The sequence below is a fragment of the Urocitellus parryii genome, chromosome 5 (genome assembly GCF_045843805.1).
Source record: "Urocitellus parryii isolate mUroPar1 chromosome 5, mUroPar1.hap1, whole genome shotgun sequence".
NCBI classification, from domain to species: domain Eukaryota; kingdom Metazoa; phylum Chordata; class Mammalia; order Rodentia; family Sciuridae; genus Urocitellus; species Urocitellus parryii.
In genome coordinates, this window is record NC_135535.1 from 184168314 (window position 1) to 184185843 (window position 17530).

Consider the following 17530-nt stretch of genomic DNA (forward strand, 5'->3'; position numbering starts at 1 on the left):
GGCAACTTTACTGCCCTTAGCCCACTATCAACTTAAGTTATCAAGATCTGGCAAAGCCTCAGTGTTTATACCTTTTAATTAAAAAAAAAAATGTTTTTTAGTTGTAGATAGACACAGTACCTTTATTTTATTTATTGATCCTCTTGTGTGGTGCTGAGGCTCAAACCCAGTGCTCACACATGCTAGGCAAGTGCTCTACCACTGAGCCACAACTCCAGCCCTACCTTTGACTTTGCATATTCAGAATTTTGGAGTTCTGTTAGAATGACTGATAGTCATGCTTGTCCAAGATGAGGGCATCCTTACAACAGGAAGCAGGGTGAACTGGCAGAGCTGATTCTGACAAACTCTTAGAAGCCTATGTATACTGGGAGCAGTGGTACACCCCTGAAATACCAGCTGAGGGGATGATGCAGGAAAAACCCAAGTTTGGGCCAGCCTGGTCAGCCTAGGGAGACTCTTTGTCTCAAAATTAAACATTTTAAAAGGGTTGGGGATGTAGCTCAGTGGTAGAACACTTGTCAAGCAGGCACAAGAGCCTGGGTTCAATCCTGAACACTGCAAAAAAATTAAATGTAAAGTATGTTTTTCCACATGAGGATTCTTCAATAAAGTAGAAAACGTTTAAAGTAAAAACAAAGCAAAACAAAATCCACCTTTTCCACCTTGTGATCATGAAGCCCTCTCTATTCTAGAACTGTACACCCTTCCCTTCGATCGTTTCCTTCTTCCTGCAGTTGTGCATCAGCAGTCAGGAAGCCATTTATTCTTTGGAGGCCAGGACTTTCCAGGAGCTGCACTGTCCAGCCTGGGTTGCAAGAGAAAGTTTTGTTTTCCCAGGCGGTACTTCTGCTGGTGCTCCAGGCCTTTCCCAGGAGCTCTATCTTAGTGACACATGGAGAGCTGGCATTTCCCCAGGCCTTAGTGCCAATTGGTGGCACATGTTTGATTTAATAGGAGCAGGAGCAGACATCTCCTTTCCTGTTGCCCACAGTTTAACCTAAAGTTAACTCTTAGGAAGGGCAAGGCAGGTTATTGGGGTATGATTCAACCCCCGAAGCTTCTACTGTTTTTTTTTTTTTTAATTTCTTTTAAAGGTTCAGGGAACATATAAGATGATGAGCCATAGTAACAGGTCCTAGGAGACTACAACAGTCAAAAAGCTCCAAGGCACAGTGCAATCAGATTCACATCAATTTTATTAGAACAAACACAACCTCAGATCAAAACAACTAGCTTCAAAATTGATATTAATGAAAATTATTCCAAAAAAATTCTTAGGTTACAAATAATTACTATTTCATATAAGGAAAAATCTTACCCAAGGAAGGAAAAGGTATCCTGCATATATTTTCATAGCAATGAGTATACATTCTCAAAATTTTGTCTGGCTAATTATCCAACATTTATCAACTGCATTCATTCAATCTCTCAAGAGGAGGATGTAGTCTAACATCATCCAGAACATGGTACATGTCAAGTCCATGGTGGATACTGCTATAATAAAAACATGCAGGTTTTGAAAATTCCTCTGCTGATGCCAAAATGCTTTAGTAGAAGCATTACTCATGCCTCAAACCTGTCCATTGAGGTAGGTCAGTTTTATTACCCCATTTTAAGAGAAGGAATACTGAGGCACATTATAAATGACTTGTCCAGTGCTGTGGTCTGAATTCATAGGATGGACACTTCATCTCCAAAGCAACAGCATTGAGGTGGAACCATTTCAAGAGGTGATTAGGTCAGGAGTGTTCTACCCTCATGGATTAATGTCCTTATCTTGGGAGTGGATTCTTTATTGTCAGCATAAGTCTGCTTTAGGAGTCACATGGTCAGTGGCATACTGGTAGGAGGCCCTGACCTTCACAACCAGTATAGCATAGCTACCTTGCCTTCTTTTCACATCAACCCACTTCTGTTACATTTACAGAGAACACACTTGGGATAATTGCAGACTGTTAAAACTTCCATTTTAAACACTGTAACCTTTTAATTAATAAAGGTATAAATAAAATGTTCAAATTATTTCTACCCTCCATCAAACGTGATTAATAAAAACAGCTCTAAGAAGTTTACAAAATGAAGCCCAGAAGGGAATCCTTTAAATCGATGTATTGATAATCCTCCAAGTGGGCCAGTTTTTACATCTGCACTGCTGCAGGCTCTCAGGTGTTAAGGGACTCAAGAGGGAGCAAGGGAGGCTCACGTGTAACATGGATTAGAAAAGAGGTAAGGCACCTGAATAAATTGTCAGCATTAACCATTACAAATTCACTCTTGATCAGAGTTTCTTTTAATGTGTCATTGAGCTTTAGAATCTTGAAGTGTTCTTTACTGAGTCAATCTACCACTACCCCCCCCCACACACACATATCCTGCACCCTCAGTCCAAGGTCTCCATCCTCACTTCTGTAGGGACATGGAATGGATCAGATTCGTGGGACAGAATTAAAAGAGAATGAGAAAAAATTGAGGGTTGTATCTACCTGATGACCTGCAGAGAAAAAACAACCCAAGAGACATATTTGTGGGTAGGCACACAGGTCAGCAGATATGATCTATAGTGATCTTCCATAAGATTCTTTTCTGCTTTAATGAACAGTTCAAAGCAAGGCTGCCTTAGTGCAGGCTGGTCCCTTTAGCCTCAACTCAATTGACACAGGAAGAAAGTTCCTGCTTCCTCCCAACATCAGGCCTCAACAATGGACAAAGCATTTGGCATTGTACACTGTTAATCCTGGTAAGAGCAAAGCCAGGCTTCCACATTGATGACGGAGGTACAGGGCAGGAAAGGCCCATAGTCTTTAAACTATTGACATTCTGTTTTTCCCCCCACAGACTTCTATCCTATTGTTTGCCTGGCTGTGTGGTAGGGGATGTCGGTTAAGTTTGCTAAACACACACTCTTTTCAGCAAAATTCATGCCATCTCAGATCCCACATTTAAGCCAAAGCTTTGCAGCAGACTCTGGCTCCTGGACGGGGCCTCCTTTCAAAGTGAGAACCAGGTGTCCTCCTCTTCCTGCAAGAATCACACTGAGCATGCTCTCTTCTGTCCTAGGAAGGAGATTATCAACAAACCCTGCTTTCCTCCATGGTCAGCTCACTGGCACAACATGGGCATTTGGCTTAGCTTTTTGGAAAGTGAGCCTGTGTGAGCCAGGAAAGTTTTGAGAGGGTTTTCTTAAGTTATCTGTGTGGCAGAGGCACATAGGGTGGAGGTGAAGAGGATCTGGAGGCCACTTCAGTTCAGTGCCCATGAGCAATCTGTCTGCAGAATAGGGTGTTGCCTGGATACGAAGTCCTCACTGCCCTGAAGACACATAGGAGGCTGTGTCTTTAATGAAAAAAGGGAGTATAAGAGAACCAGTAAAAATGACAGATGGAGTAGAGCCAGGAAACAAGATGGTTAAAAGATCGCTATACCCAAACCCTGCCACAGGCAGCCCTGCCAGTGTTGTCTGGATGGTAACAGAAAAAGGAATGCATGAAGGGGCACAATAACGGGGGAGGAAACCTAGGTTTTATTCTATGTAAGGAAAAACTGTAATGAATGAACCTACTCTCTAACTTAGTTCACCAGAACACCCAACAAATCACTCAGCAGCTTCTGAACCCTCTGACAATGTGCTGTCAGAGTTCTTCCTTTGGAAAGTAATCTTTCAGGAGCTGCCTACAGACCCTGCCCCTCCAACTGTCCATCTCCTGTCCAGCAGTGGGAGGAATGGGTAAATCAATAGGTTCCTCTTGTCCTTCAAGCTACTTTAGTATTTCTTTTTCAGAATGAAATACTCCCAGTGAATATTTTCATGCTGCAATACAATATGTCTATACACGTTTAACTTTGACCCAAGTTCACCTGCTAAAATCTTTCCATTGTTGGATGTTTGGAAATGCCACACCATCCTATCATTACAAGGGCAGTGACCAAAATCCTGAAGATAGCACAGCAGAAAGATGAAAGAAATTGAATGAGAAGCTCACAGAATCCTCAAAATTCTATTAACTGTTGCTGTATCCATCACTTCTGGACATGGTTAACCTGACAACTTGTTTGTGTATGAAATAAGAAAATGTCCTTGTTATAGAGGGGGAAACGTCCTTCCCCAGCAGAGACCACGTTTTCTAAGGATGAAATGCTTCCCATTTATCCTCAGTCTAAACTATATTGAGACATTGAGATGTGCTGTGGTAATTTAATTGCCAACCTTCATGGCTACTCTACCAATCAGGAAAGAAAGGATGCATACTGAGTAGAGAGACTCTAGGTCTCTGCTAAGTAGGCAGCTGGGTCTGACTACAAAAAGCTTTCCCACCTCAACCACATCCTTACTTACAAATCATACCCTGCATGCTCACTCTCCCCTGATGAATAACCTGCTTTGCAAACTCTGTGACAAAGTTATTTTCACCTTCCATCTGGCAAAGCGTAGGATGACAGTTAATGGGCACTTTTGAGAAGATTTTGTTGCATATCTAGCTAGAGCCACCAATCTGGAAGCTCAGGAGAGATCAAGAAAAAAGAGAGTTAACTGTGGCAAAGATCTTTACTTTTAGGCTCTAGAAAAGACCGTTGGGTTTTTACAATGGACACCAACTTATGGCTGATCAGATGCTTGCCTGGGAGGCAATGAGGGATTAGAGAAAGGAAGGTGATAGGAACCAAGCAAGGCAAAGGATAATGGGAATAGAAGAGAAAAAAAAAAAAAATCAGCCTAGCTTCAAAGAGGGGACTTGTTGCCTTTCAATACTTGCGCATTTACAAGAATACTGTACTAGAATGGGTTAAGGTCATCGTCTTTAGCATCTGGGAAGCATTACTCAGTAGTTAATAAACAGAACATTAAACCTCTGCCCAGATGGCTTTAGGAAAGGAACCTGGACAACCCCAAACTCAGGCACTCTTGTGGCTTCCATCTCCAGTTCTCTTAATCCTGGCCAGGACGGCAGTCTTGGATACTTTCTTCCGGTCATAAGCCAGGCCGAGGACAGCCATGCAGTCGATGAAGAACGTGGTAAAGTTGATGTGCCAGCGGTACTCACTGGCAGAGTAGTCATAGGGGAAGGTGTGGTGGTAGTTGTGGAAACCCTCACCTGGAACAAACCAAGGAGAGAAGTTATGAATCTCGGTGGATTGACGTTTTCCTCATCTTGGCAACATCTTACCCAGCAGCACACTACAAACCTCAGAGAAAGCTGTTGTTGCCAAGTGAATGGATGAACCCTGTGTCTTCTACTCTGAATCACATGCCCTGAGGCATCTTAAGAAATGAGTCAAGGCAACTGGGGCTGTGGCTCAGAGGTAGCACGCTTCCCTAGCAGGCATGAGGCACTGGGTTCGATTCTCAGCCCCACATACAAATAAATAAAATAAAGGTCCATCAACAACTAAAAAACATTAAAAAAAAAAAAGAAATGAATCAAGAAGCCCTGGTCACCAATGGCTGACTGGGAGCTTTTGTGATGGGAAATCTATCTTGAGGATAAGGAGACTATAGAGAGAAACTGGTACTGCTGACAGAGGATTGCTACTTCCACCCAGGGTTTCATAGCAAGGCACTAAGTGAGCAATCACAAAGCCTAACGTTCAATTTAAATGGAATCATACACACATGCATATACAAGAGAAAAAGGGAGAGAGCCAATGGGTTGCACTTGTGGCAGCGAGACACATCTCAAGGGGAGTGGCTGTAGGGGAAGGTCAGCTTTTTCAGGGAGAAGATGAGCATGTGACTGTGAGGGAGGTAATTCAAGATGAAAAACATCACAATGGCAGCAAACAATGGTAGAAGAGAAGCTCTGAGATGAGAAGGATGAAAGAGCAGCTTTGGAGTAATGAAAACAATGGAGACTAAGATGCTGACAATCACTTTTTTATGATCGTCCTTAAGGAGGCTAGAATCTGGAAAGCTTGCTATAGTATTATTTATAATACAGGACACACATGTATATGAAAATTCAGATTTGTACGGAGTACGTAATTTATTTCAAACATGAGTCAAAGTAAGAACGTGCATAATGGTAAAAGGTGCCTGATAGGATGAGGGAGATTATAGAAGCCCCCAAAATATAGGGGGGAAAAATACTTTAGAACAATAGGTCTGACCACTGATGAGAAGTGGCCATGCGGTCTGCACAGGAAAAATTAACTTGGGGCCTTTGTCAAAGTCTATATGTACTTGGAATGAAAGGACAGAAAAAAAGTAGAGACTAGAACTGTTTCCCTCATTCTGGCAATTGGAACCAGGATTATAGAGAGGATACAATTTAGGAATAGTGAACAATCAGATAAGAAAACAGAAAATTGTAATCAAATTCTCTGCTTTACTGGAGGATTCCCACAGTTCTGTGGAGGAAGAGGAGTTCCTAGCATATAGTAAAAGTAAGCAGAAAACTGAAAAATAAAGGCCAAGAAGAAATGGGACTGATAGGAGGTGGGAAAGGACCACCAACAGATGCCCTGACTCTCCTCATACTTGCATCACTAAATAATAAGGCCAGCCCACTCTTTTGGTTTTTTTTTTTTTTTGGTACTGGGGATTGAACCCAGGGGCACTTAACCACTGAACCACATCCCCAGCCCTTTTAAAAATATTTTATTTAGAGACAGGGTCTCACTGAGTTGCTTAGGACCTTGCTAAGTTGTTGAGGCTGGCTTTGAACTCACCATCCTCCTGCCTCAATCTCCCCAGCTGCTGGGATTACAGGCCTGTGCCACCGCACCCACTCTTAAAAGTAGGGCGTATTCAAATATAGTAGTGAGATTTAAAGTGTGGCATAGTTGAAATTTTTTAAACTAATTTGTAATCAATCTACATTTTATACAGAATGTTTAAATATAAAACACTAAACATACAAACCATGCAGATGTCTCAACTTTTGTATTTCTACATCCCCCATCCCATTGTAAGACTACAGCCTATGAGATGACTAGAAAAAGGAAATCTCAAAAGGACTCATTATAATAGATAGCACATCCTTTCCATTTATATAAAGTTGTTGCTTCACTCCCATAGGGTTTCCCAATATGCTGCCCCCAGTTTTATAGCGGAAGAACTGAGCTACAAAGTGGTCATAAAAACAGTCATTTGGATTTCTCTGGCTCCTAATCAGCAGACCACTAGATGTAGTCATATTAGGGATGGATGACTTACCCACAGCTCCCAGGGAAACCAGAATATTCTCCCGGGAGTTAATGTTCTTGTCATAGGGGCGGTATCCATACAGGTGGGCAGCACTGTTCACCAGCCAGGTGGCATTGAGCACTACAGCATATCGCAGGAAAGTGGCAACACACAAGCTGTTTAGAAAAGTTTCACCCCAATAGAACCAGGGCACCAGTGTGGGCAGGATGAAGCATATCAACAGGACAGCGGGCTTGTAGTACCTACATTGAGAGATCCCACAGTGAGTCAGTGGAAAGAGAACTCTCACATTTATCTGGACTGCCCATTCTTACTGAGTGGGTTATATATTTCCTCCTACACTATGAGTACAGGATGGCATAAAACAGAGGAAATGGAGTGAAAAATCTTTTTTCTTTCTCTTTCTTTTTGTACCAGGGATTAAAACCAGGGGCACTGCTGAGCCACATCTCCAGCCCTTTTTTATTTTGAAACAGGGTCTCACTAAGTTCCTTAGGTTGGCTTTGAATTTGTGAAATTCAAATGGGACTGATAGGAAGTGGGAAAGGACCACCAACAGATGCCCTGACTCTCCTCATACTTGCATCACTCCTGCTTCAGCCTCCAGAGCCACCACACCCAGATGGGGTGGAAATCAGGTTTTAGATGAAGCAATATGGACCTGCTAAATAAATGATTCTCATCTCTTCACTTGAAATCCATTTCTTTTTTCATGAGACCATAAGGTCATTTGGTCAAAAAGGTAAGGGTTCAAATCTCAAGCTCATTAGCCCCAATTCTGCTGCCTGGGCTATTACCCATCTGCCTTAGGGCTCCCTTAACTTTAAATGTCCACCAGTTTTTGGCATAGTCTATGCAAGAAGGCTTGCCTCTATTTCCTGTGACCACCCATAATTCTTTGCTATGCTTTTCCTTCAGGAGTCTCTTTGATCACCTGAAGGTCTCTGTCCCTCCAGAGGCCCTGTCCTATTCTTTCATGCAAAACCAAGCCATTAATATTCCAAGGACACTGACCGCTTACCTCCTTACAGCAGTCACACCTTTGACTTGTATGACTGACATTCCTTGCCTCCAACTCCTTTCCATTGCTGTCACTGACTGCATCACTACCATGGGTACTTCCTACCAGCTGACCTGTGTTCCTGCCTCTCCTCTCTCTGGCTCAATGGTTACTTCCACCCACTCTGAGAACAGGCTTTCTGAAGCACACCTCTGTGTCATATTGCTGCAGAGACCATTAGTAGTTCCATGTTGCCAAATGAATTAAATCCTACATCTGTGCCTCGGACTCCAAAGGAACGTTATCAGTCTCTGTAATCCTTTATCTAGAGCTATCCCTGTACTCTGAACAGAAGGACCTTCCCGGAACATGCATGAGGGTATATTTCATTCTTTTCATTGTCTTTGCACCATCCCTGTTTACTCATCTTTGAGAAAAGTCTCTATCCATGGGTGGATTCTGATGCTACTTTATTTGTAAACCTCTCCCTGGAGTTCCTTACTGAGCAATCTCCCTCCTCTTTCTTCCTCTGAGTACAGCAGGATATTCTGCCTTGTATCATGGTTATTCAGGTACTTGGTTTATCCCTTAATCCCCAAATAGGCTTCATACTTCTTTAACATAAGGATTAGTTATATTCATTTTTGTATCCCTGATTGTCCTAGGTCAATAATCATTTCTTGCCCTTAATTTGTTTCACTAAGATAACACACACAAAGAAACAGAGCATTAGTTCATGTCTGTGAATCTGTGTCACATTAAAAATTAACTTTTAAATGATCTGAACATGTAAATCACTCCGTTTTTATTTTATAAGTTCTCAGAGAAAAAGTTGGGTCCCTGAACCTCAGATGCCCAGGGCCACATCCCCAGCCCCATCCTCCCTTCACTCACCTCCTCTGGAACATCACCAGCTTCTCAGCTTTTAGGTCAGATAGGTTCAGCGTCGCCCCCTTCTCTTTGACAGCTGGGTGTTTGCGCACAAGCAACCAACCCACGTGAGAGAAGAAGAAGCCGCGGCGGGAGTTGTGAGGGTCGGCATCTGTTTCTGAGAACTTGTGGTGGGCGCGGTGATCTCGGGCCCATTCATAAACATCATTCTGGAGGGACAGAGAAGAGGAACGCAGGCCTGAGGAGAGATGCCCTCCTGGGAGAAGTCCAATGCCCAGATGTCTGCAAGGGCCCAAGGCTCTCAGCCCAGCCTCACAATAAGAGTTTGGCTCCAAAGAAGAGTTACTGGAGCCTGTCCTCTTCTGCTCAATTGCCACGAAGCTCAGGTGGAAAAGCAACTTAATCCCAGGCCACAGGAAGAGCACTGCAGCTTCTTGCAGTTATATGATGGGGAGAATGGAAATAAATCATACTGAGCTCAGACAGTTTCATTAAGAAAGAACACTGCCATTTCTTGAGCAAAGAAGGGACAAGGTCCTCATGGGCCAATTTGTGGGAAAGTATGAGTCAAGTGGCCCCAGAGTGATGGTCTGTGGGTATAAGTGGCAGGGACTCTACCCTGATACCTGCACAACTGACAGCTCACCCAACTCAACAAGAACAGCAAGTGATTCATGACTGTGAGAACAGCCCCAGTAGGACAGCCATTGCCCTTTCCAGCTACTGTTCTCTAAACACTGATCCTCTTCATTCCATCCTGGATCAGTGACTGGGTAGAGACATAAGAGCTGAGCAGCACCCGCTACTTACCTGGAACGCCATGGTGTTGGCAAAGATCAGGAAGAGCCGCAGGGGCAGCCGCGCTTTGTAAGTTCGGTGGCTCCACAGGCGATGAGCTCCTGCTGTGATGCCCAGGCCACTGATTAAATAGTACACATAGGCTGCCAGGACAAGACGATAAGGGAGTCACCAACAGGAAATTTCATAAGGCATGTCAAAATACTCTCCTAATGCCAGAGTCTGTGTGTTCTTCAGGTTTTGGGTGAGGAACTGCCTCCCCTGAAACTAAGGCCTCTTGGAGTTTTTTGTTTGTTTGTACTGAGGATTGAACCCAGGAACACTTTACCACTGTGCTAAGTTCCCAGCCCTTTTTATTTTTTGAAACAGGGTCCCACTAAGTTGCTGAGGCTGGCCTCTGACTTGCAATCCTCTTGCCTCAGCTTCCAGAGTTTCTGCAACTATAATCATGCAACCTGGTACCTGGTAGCCTCTTGGCTTTTACCACATGAAAAGTATCATCATGTCTACGTATCAGCATTTAAGGAGGCAGGACAACAGAAGGAATAGGACTCTCACCACGGTGCCACTCGGCACTATCGGTCTGCAGGGGCATTATCCCAGAGCCTATTTCCTTTGACCTTCAGCTGAACTTTTGTAAGATGTTCAGGGTCTCAAAGTACTCCCACAGACCTTAGGACCTGGGAACTAGTTGTGAAAACAGCAGCAAGAGCTATGTGGCACTGCCCAGTTGGAGCAGCCATAAGTTGTAGAGAACAATCAAAGGATGCAGTGATGTGTCTATTTACCCCCTTGTACAAAAGTATTTCAGTCTTGCAGAAGACAATGTGTCTTGTTTCTGGGAAAGTCAGCCCTACAGAGTTCTATTTGCACAGTGGCTCAGGTCCTAGCAAAATATTAATATTCTGTAATTCACTGCATACCTTGAATGGAGCAGGTCCTATTAACACCTCATAGTGCAGTTGAAGAAATAGATCCCCCACAAAGATTGTTTATCTAGACCACACAGCTAATAAACCAAAGCCATGGTTTAAACCCTCTTGTTCCAGCTGTGCCAGCCACTCTCCAAGATCTGTGCCCAATTCCTTGTTCTCTCCTTTGCCAAGTCCCTGTGAGACTAGATTCTTGAATTCAATGCTAATTCTACACAACGCCAAGAGATAGTCAAAACCGGTAACCAGAACATTGTCCTGCCTCAGCATCCTCTAGTTCTGCAGGCTCACAAGGCAGCAGATATGATCTCTAATGGAGAAATGGGCAGGTGTACCTAACTCTTCATGTGTTCAGCAGTTCTATGGGGCACGGCTGAGGCCAATGTTTCATTCTGATCAAGTGGGTGCAACAGTGGATCTTCAAGGGCCACATCACTTAGTTGTGGTTGAAGACAGCACATTGTAACAAACTGTTCTAGTTCTTCCACAGTCAAAAATAACTATTTCCTAAATAGCCTCCTCCTCTCCCTCCCCGGCCTTCTGCATCCTATCCTGTTTCTTCTTCAGGATACTCAGGAAAGCCATAGTCAGTGACTGTCAAAGGAAAGTGTTGTTCCAGGTGACATGAGGTCTCTGACCATGTGGCAATTGAGACCTTCTAATGTTCTTCACCCATACCTGGAAAAATCACACTGGAACCAGAGCCCTGCAATCACCAGGAGGAAAGAAAGGGCTCTGGACAAAGCAGAAGCACTTGGCCAAGAAGCAAGGGAGCATTTAGGATTGTTTCATGGTGCAAATGTCCCTGGGACATTGAATCCAAAAGTACATGTCGTTCTATCTTAACAGGGGACCTGGGACAAGAACCCAGGCACTCAGCTGCCTGTTATATCCACATTCATTGATTCTAACACAGTAGTGCTGTCCCATTTGGAATCTGGAAAAACTTTTACTGAGAAAGGGGTTCTTCTTAGTTACGTTTTTTCTGTGGCACCTGAGAATGTCTATGACAAAGTTCAAGGGACCAGATATCATCACCTATTAGACCTAAGAGATTGAGAAGGGACAGTTAACACCTGGCTGGCCAGCCAAACTTTCTAAACCACTGCTCTCCCGGAGAGCTGCCGGAAAACCCCCCACACCTTAGACTGTTCCAGGAAACTTCTGATGGTCTTCTGGAGAGGGCATCCTGGCTCCCCACTCCTCAGAGAGCAACATTTGGGCACCTGGGTTTCTAGAATTCCCTGTTTCCCCTTCCAACTCAGGCTTCAAGGGCAGAAATTAATCTGCTTGCAAAGCAGCACCTGTGGATCCAGGGGGCAGGACTGCTATCAGCCTCCAGCCACAGATCCCAGAAAAAGCTGAGCTTAGGGCGGGTCAGGGAGGACCTGGAAATCTCCTCTCTCATTACAGCTGCCTGAGGGCTAGGGAGGGGGCCAGGAGAGCTGGTATTAGAAGGTGCTAGCCCTTGCGGGCTCTGGAGAGAAGCTGAATCAATGGATATAGGGAAAGGAATATGAAACATTTCTATGACCTTATTTCATCTTAAGAACATTTTATTGATTGGCATGTGCTTACCTAGAATAACAGTAGCACAGTATACAGAAATTTTCTTCATCTTCCTCCATAATAAACCAGCCTAATCTTCCCTGGGCGGGGTAAAGTCAAAATAGTTTTGTGGAAGACAAGCAAATGATACAAACAGAACAGCTCTTTCAGGATAGGGGTCTTTGTCACTTGTCTATACCTCAAAGCCTCCTGCACATGTTCTCAGCCTTGATCCCTAACATCCATGTCAAACTGCCCCCAGAACAGACACTTTTACATCCCAATCCTACTAGGCTCTATTCCTATCCCCATCAGCCTCTCTCAAGCAACCAAAGACATATGGGTGGCAAAAACTGGACAAAGAATAGTAGCCCTTCTGTAGAAGTCCCCACCTTATTAAAGATCAGGGAGACACCTAGGGGTACTGGCTCAGGACAAGAGGACATGCTTACCCCAGAGCCAAGTGTAGAACTTGCAGGTGGGAACCAGTATGATCCCATACAGGGCTCCCAGGTGCAGCAGACACATGAGGATGATGTTTCTCCAGACAAACTCAAACTTGGGCCTGGGGCCCTCTGCATCCTGGTAGCTGGGGTCATATATGTCATCTTTCATTTCAGGGCGGATGTCTTCTTCGGAGTAGAAAGGGTGGTTTTCCAACTTCTCTCCTTCATTCTGCGGGCTCCCCTTGGGAGGCGCTCTGATGGTGGTGGTGGTGGTGGTGTAGGAGCTGGAGAGCTAGCAGGAGAGTTAAGTGGAGAGTCAGAAGAGAGCAGAGGCTTGCAGCAGCAGGGTCACTTCGCCCTCTAAGAGGAAGGGGGAAGGGTACTGTAGAGGCACAGGCCCTGCCCCAGTACCCAGGTTACACGAGGGTGGCTTGAGATGGAATGGGGAAGTTTCCAGAGATTATGCAGACAGATTGTGGGTAGAACATTAAGGTGAAGTGGCAGAAGGAAAGAAGGGTGAAACACTCCTACCCGTGGAAAGGGACAAAGGAAAAAGATCACACGTATACATAAAGGTGCCGGCAACACCAGGTTTTTCTTTACTTTAAAAGCTTAAGAAACAAGGGGTATCAAGTGCCCCCTATTAAAAATTTAGTTACTAACTGAAAGCAAAGCAATCGAGTGAAGGCAGAGCAGCTAGAAAAAAGATGGCCAGATCCTCCCAGGAGTTTTCAACCAGTCACCTATAAGCCAATTCAAACCGCATAGCACGCGTGGCCAGAGCCACTTCTGGGAATCTCACCTGAAGCATGTGGGCCGGCATCTTGCCTCGGTGATGCTGGGATACGTTCCCAGGGCCGAGACTGCCGAGTGGAATTCGATCTGCAGAGGCCAGACGATGGACTAACCCGGCTTATGAGCCGCGATCTAGTACGTGCGCTCAGAACTGTCTGTGCGCCTTGCACGCGCGATGGATGTCCCGGCCGGAAACTGCAGTGCGCAGATGTCCCGGGGCTGCGTTTTTCAGGCTAGAGCTGGCAGTGATTGTGTCCGGTATTTCCTTGATTCCGTTTCAACAACGAGGGACACAAAGCGCAATGCTGGCTGAAAAAGCCAAGAGAGGAGGTGAGGGCGGGAAAAGGGAGGAGACCAAAAGGACAGGAGCGCTGTGAAGAGTCAAGGCACCAGGATACTGCAGACAACAACCCCCAGCGGCGGGGGTACATGCTAATTAGGCTTCCTCAACTCTGGTCGTCATTGGCCAACGGGAATTTGGTGCCACCTCGTCCTGCTGTCGCCATTGGCTCGGCGCAATCTGCTGTTCCCACTGCCACCAGGTCGTCGCTCCCCCGCCCCTCTTTTTCTGCTTTTGGCTTCTCCCCCCAGCCCGCAGCTGTTCCTCCGCCCACCACCCCGCGGCCTGGGGGCGCTGGTGAGCTCTCTAAGCCCGAGGACACTGTCACGTTGTTGGGGTTGGATCCAAGCCCGGGACTGGCGCGCGGAACAGTGTGGGAAGCCAACTTACCTCGGACCACTCGTGACTCCATCTTTTTCGCATCTCCCCAGGCGCGTGGGAGAGGAAACACGGTTTCCATCACCGAGAGTGGAGTAGCCAGCTCCCCTCCTTAACGAGCACCGGGGCTCTGGCCCAGGGCGAACTAAAGCTCAGCCTCAATCACCAGCTCCAGGATGATAACCCGAGACTCCAGGGAGTTCATTTCGAATAACCAGAAACTTCATAAAATCTGTGTGACTGCTCTCACGCACTCTGGTGTCACCGAGCACCTCCACAGGGTGCCGTCTCCACCAGGCTCAAGTGGGCTATCCCGTCACCATTCCTACGCCTCCAAAATGAGTCCGGATGCTTTGGGAATTCTGATTGTCGTGTGAAAGTTTGGAATCTTCTCTATGCAAAAAGTTAGGAAACACACAGGTGTTTTCACCCAGCAGAAGGGCAAAGGACTAGTATGTGGAATAAGGGTAGGGGGCCAGTATTGAATGAACTCTGCAAACCAACTCCCAAGAGTCATTTTATTGAATCCTCACAAGGTCATCTCACTGTAACCCTATGAGGTGGGTACTGCATGATTCCATTTAAAGGAGGAGGAAGGTGAGGTTTGGAGAGATCAAATGCGGTGGCTATCCATGATCCCAGCAGTCAGTAAGTGGTGGAAGCATGAGTTAAACGTAGAAATATGATGCTGGAACCCCAGCTCAGGACACTATTGCCCTGGGACCCTGAGGTGCTTTGACCTCACAGACCTATCAGGGCATAATCTCTGGGCCTCTGGGAGTCCTACCAGGAATTTTGAAGGCTCCACATTCACCCAGCCTGCTTCCATGCCCAGGTCTCCCCATTGCTGCTCTGAAGCTAAGGAGTTCTGTGTCTCTCAGGAAAAGTCACCTGGGATTGCCTGGGAGTAGGACAGAGCTCTGGCCTCTGGCCTCAGGGGCAGGCCACATCCTTGACCAGTGACTAGTCACCTTCACTCTATTCCTGACTCCCTGGTCAGTGGGAAAGTGCTAAATGAACCTAGCTCCCAGAGTGGAGCACCTATGTGGTAATGGCTCCGCAGGATGTGGAATTCAAGTCTGCCTATGCTGCTCCTCCTCAGATTCTCTCAGCAATGTCATCTCTGCTAAATTCCTTTGCCAACTGCAGTTTTTTACTCTTTGTCTAATCCATTCGGACTGAGAAAACTAACAAACCATGCGCCTTTTTCAACAAAAATACATTTCACACCGTTCTGGCAGGGAGTCTGTATCAAAGCACCAGGAGGTTTAATGTCTGTGAGGCCCCACCAGCTGGTTCACAGAGGGTCATCTTTTCTCTGTCTTCATTTGGGAAGGGGGTGAGGTTCAGTTCTAGGGTCTCTTTGTAAGAGGATCAATGTCATTAATGACCTAATCACTTACTAAGCACCCACTCCAAATGCTATCATCACATGAGAGATTAGGTTTCAGTGTATGAATTTGAGGGGATATAGCATTTAGAGTATTGCACTCTTTCAAGAAGAAGATTCAGGATTTCTTTTAGGGTATACCCTTAATTGTAACTGGAGATGGCTCTCCCTTTGAGACCAACTTTCCTTCTATTTAACTACCTAAGTATATTGACCTTTGTTTCCTTCAGACCCTGGACTTCATCAGGTAACAATAAAAAAAAACAGGGTCTCCTGAAACCTGCCCTGTTGAGAGCCACAGTTTAGTGGGAATGACGCCTGGCATTTTGCTAGAGGGAATGGTTGAAAGGTGACCCTGTTCTGGGATTAGGGCAGCTCCAGGATTAGGGCACATCCTGGGGGGGGGGGATAGGGCGGCTCCGGGATTAGGGAGGATCCTGCTGCCTTGGGTGCCCTCTACTTTGGAGTTCCCGTTGAGTTCTCCTGGGGTTCCTGGAGAATTGGCACGTGGAGCCCGGTGGAGGGAGTGTGTTCCCGGGAAGTGTGTATAGAGTGCCCGTGAGAGTTCGGGAATAAAGAGTTGCTGTTTGAACCTACAAGGCTGTGTGGCGGCTCGGTTATTTCGTGCCCAGCCAGACTGTGGCACTGCCCTGCCTGCCACTTAGTTAGCCTCTGGTACACAGTGCTGCTAATGTTGCTAAAATTAAGGCTGGCAATGTTACTTAGGCTGGGCACCATGTCATTCATTTTCTGCTAGAGAAAGAAAGTGGGTTGCCAAGACAAAGGTAGAATAGGAGTCTTGTATTTCTCTTCAAAGACAGGCTACTGCCTGGTAGAGAAAGCTCTTGGAGTCCAGGGAAATTCTGGGTTAGGGAGAGTGAGCAAAAGGTCAGAGCCCACTTGGCTGTTGATAACCAAAAAAGTGGGACCTGGTTCATCCCATGAATATCTGTGACAATGTCACCCACCACTTTCGGACCTCAGGAGCTCATGACCACCCACAAAATAAGGCTGCATGGTACAAATAATATTATTAGAAAACCATGAGCCTTAGCATCAAGAAGTGTTAGGTTAGTGACAAATTAGAATTTTTAAAACTTTGGTCAATATTTCTTTACAATACAATCATTTATGACTTAGCTGAAAGATATTTTCTCAAACAAGACATGGGACAAATTATGCTAGGATTGAGAGAGAGATTATGATAGGACAGAGATTGGAGCACTGACCATTACTTTATGAAAAGGGGCAGAAGTTACCATGGAAGTTAACTTCATTTAATTTTTTGTTTTTTGTAGGGGGAGTACTAGGGATTGAACTCAGGGGCACTCAACCACTGAGCCACATCCCCAGTCCTATTTTGTATATTATTTAAAGACAGGAGCTCACTGAGTTACTTAGTGCCTCGCTTTTGCTGAGACTGGCTTTGAATTTGTGATCCTCCTGCCTCAGCCTCCCAAGCCACTGGGATTATAGGTGTGTGCCACTGCACCCAGCTCATTTAATTTTTTAACTCAAGAGAATAGGAAAAAACAGGTACAATTTAGCCATCTTAAGTAAATACCATGTCAATAACAAGAACTTTCTGTTGCCTTCAGGGTGAAGTCTTACCATTGTAGGCTCACTGGGACCAAACCTCCCACCCTTCTATTTATGCTGTCCCTCATCTCTGTCTACCTTTAAGCCTTGTTTTCTCTATTCCCATGATATTCCAGTGTTAGAGCCTGAGAATATTCTTTTCCCTTTGTCCAGACTGCCCACTGCCTGCCCCCCGTCCCTTCTTCCACTAAATTTCATTTAGCTAAATCCCATTTTCTTCAAGTGTCCAGAAGGTTTACCAGGCTAGCCCATATCGGGCCCTCTTCTGT

General features: G+C 45.4%; 1 protein-coding gene across 1 annotated transcript; it reads right to left on the reverse strand.

Moving 5' to 3' along the window:
• Positions 1–4462: 4462 nt before the first annotated feature.
• Positions 4463–14036, reverse strand: LOC113196172 (stearoyl-CoA desaturase-like). Its single transcript, XM_026407931.2, has 6 exons — positions 13562–14036; positions 12766–13051; positions 9846–9976; positions 9039–9244; positions 7154–7386; positions 4463–5093 (listed from the first exon to the last, which is right to left on the reverse strand). The coding sequence occupies exons 1-6, from the start codon at positions 13580–13582 to the stop codon at positions 4894–4896; spliced, it is 1077 nt and encodes a 358-aa protein (XP_026263716.2). The 5' UTR covers positions 13583–14036; the 3' UTR covers positions 4463–4893.
• Between the last annotated feature and the right edge of the window lie 3494 nt (positions 14037–17530).

Bases quoted from the DNA above. Each gene is read 5' to 3' on its own strand.
- LOC113196172 (XM_026407931.2), bottom strand. From the start codon at position 13,582: ATGCCGGCCCACATGCTTCAG. The intron at 13,052-13,561 runs GTGAGATTCCCA...CTCTCCTGCTAG, and splicing joins TGCCGGCCCACATGCTTCAG to CTCTCCAGCTCCTACACCAC. The intron at 9,977-12,765 runs GTAAGCATGTCC...TTGTCCTGGCAG, and splicing joins GTTCTACACTTGGCTCTGGG to CCTATGTGTACTATTTAATC.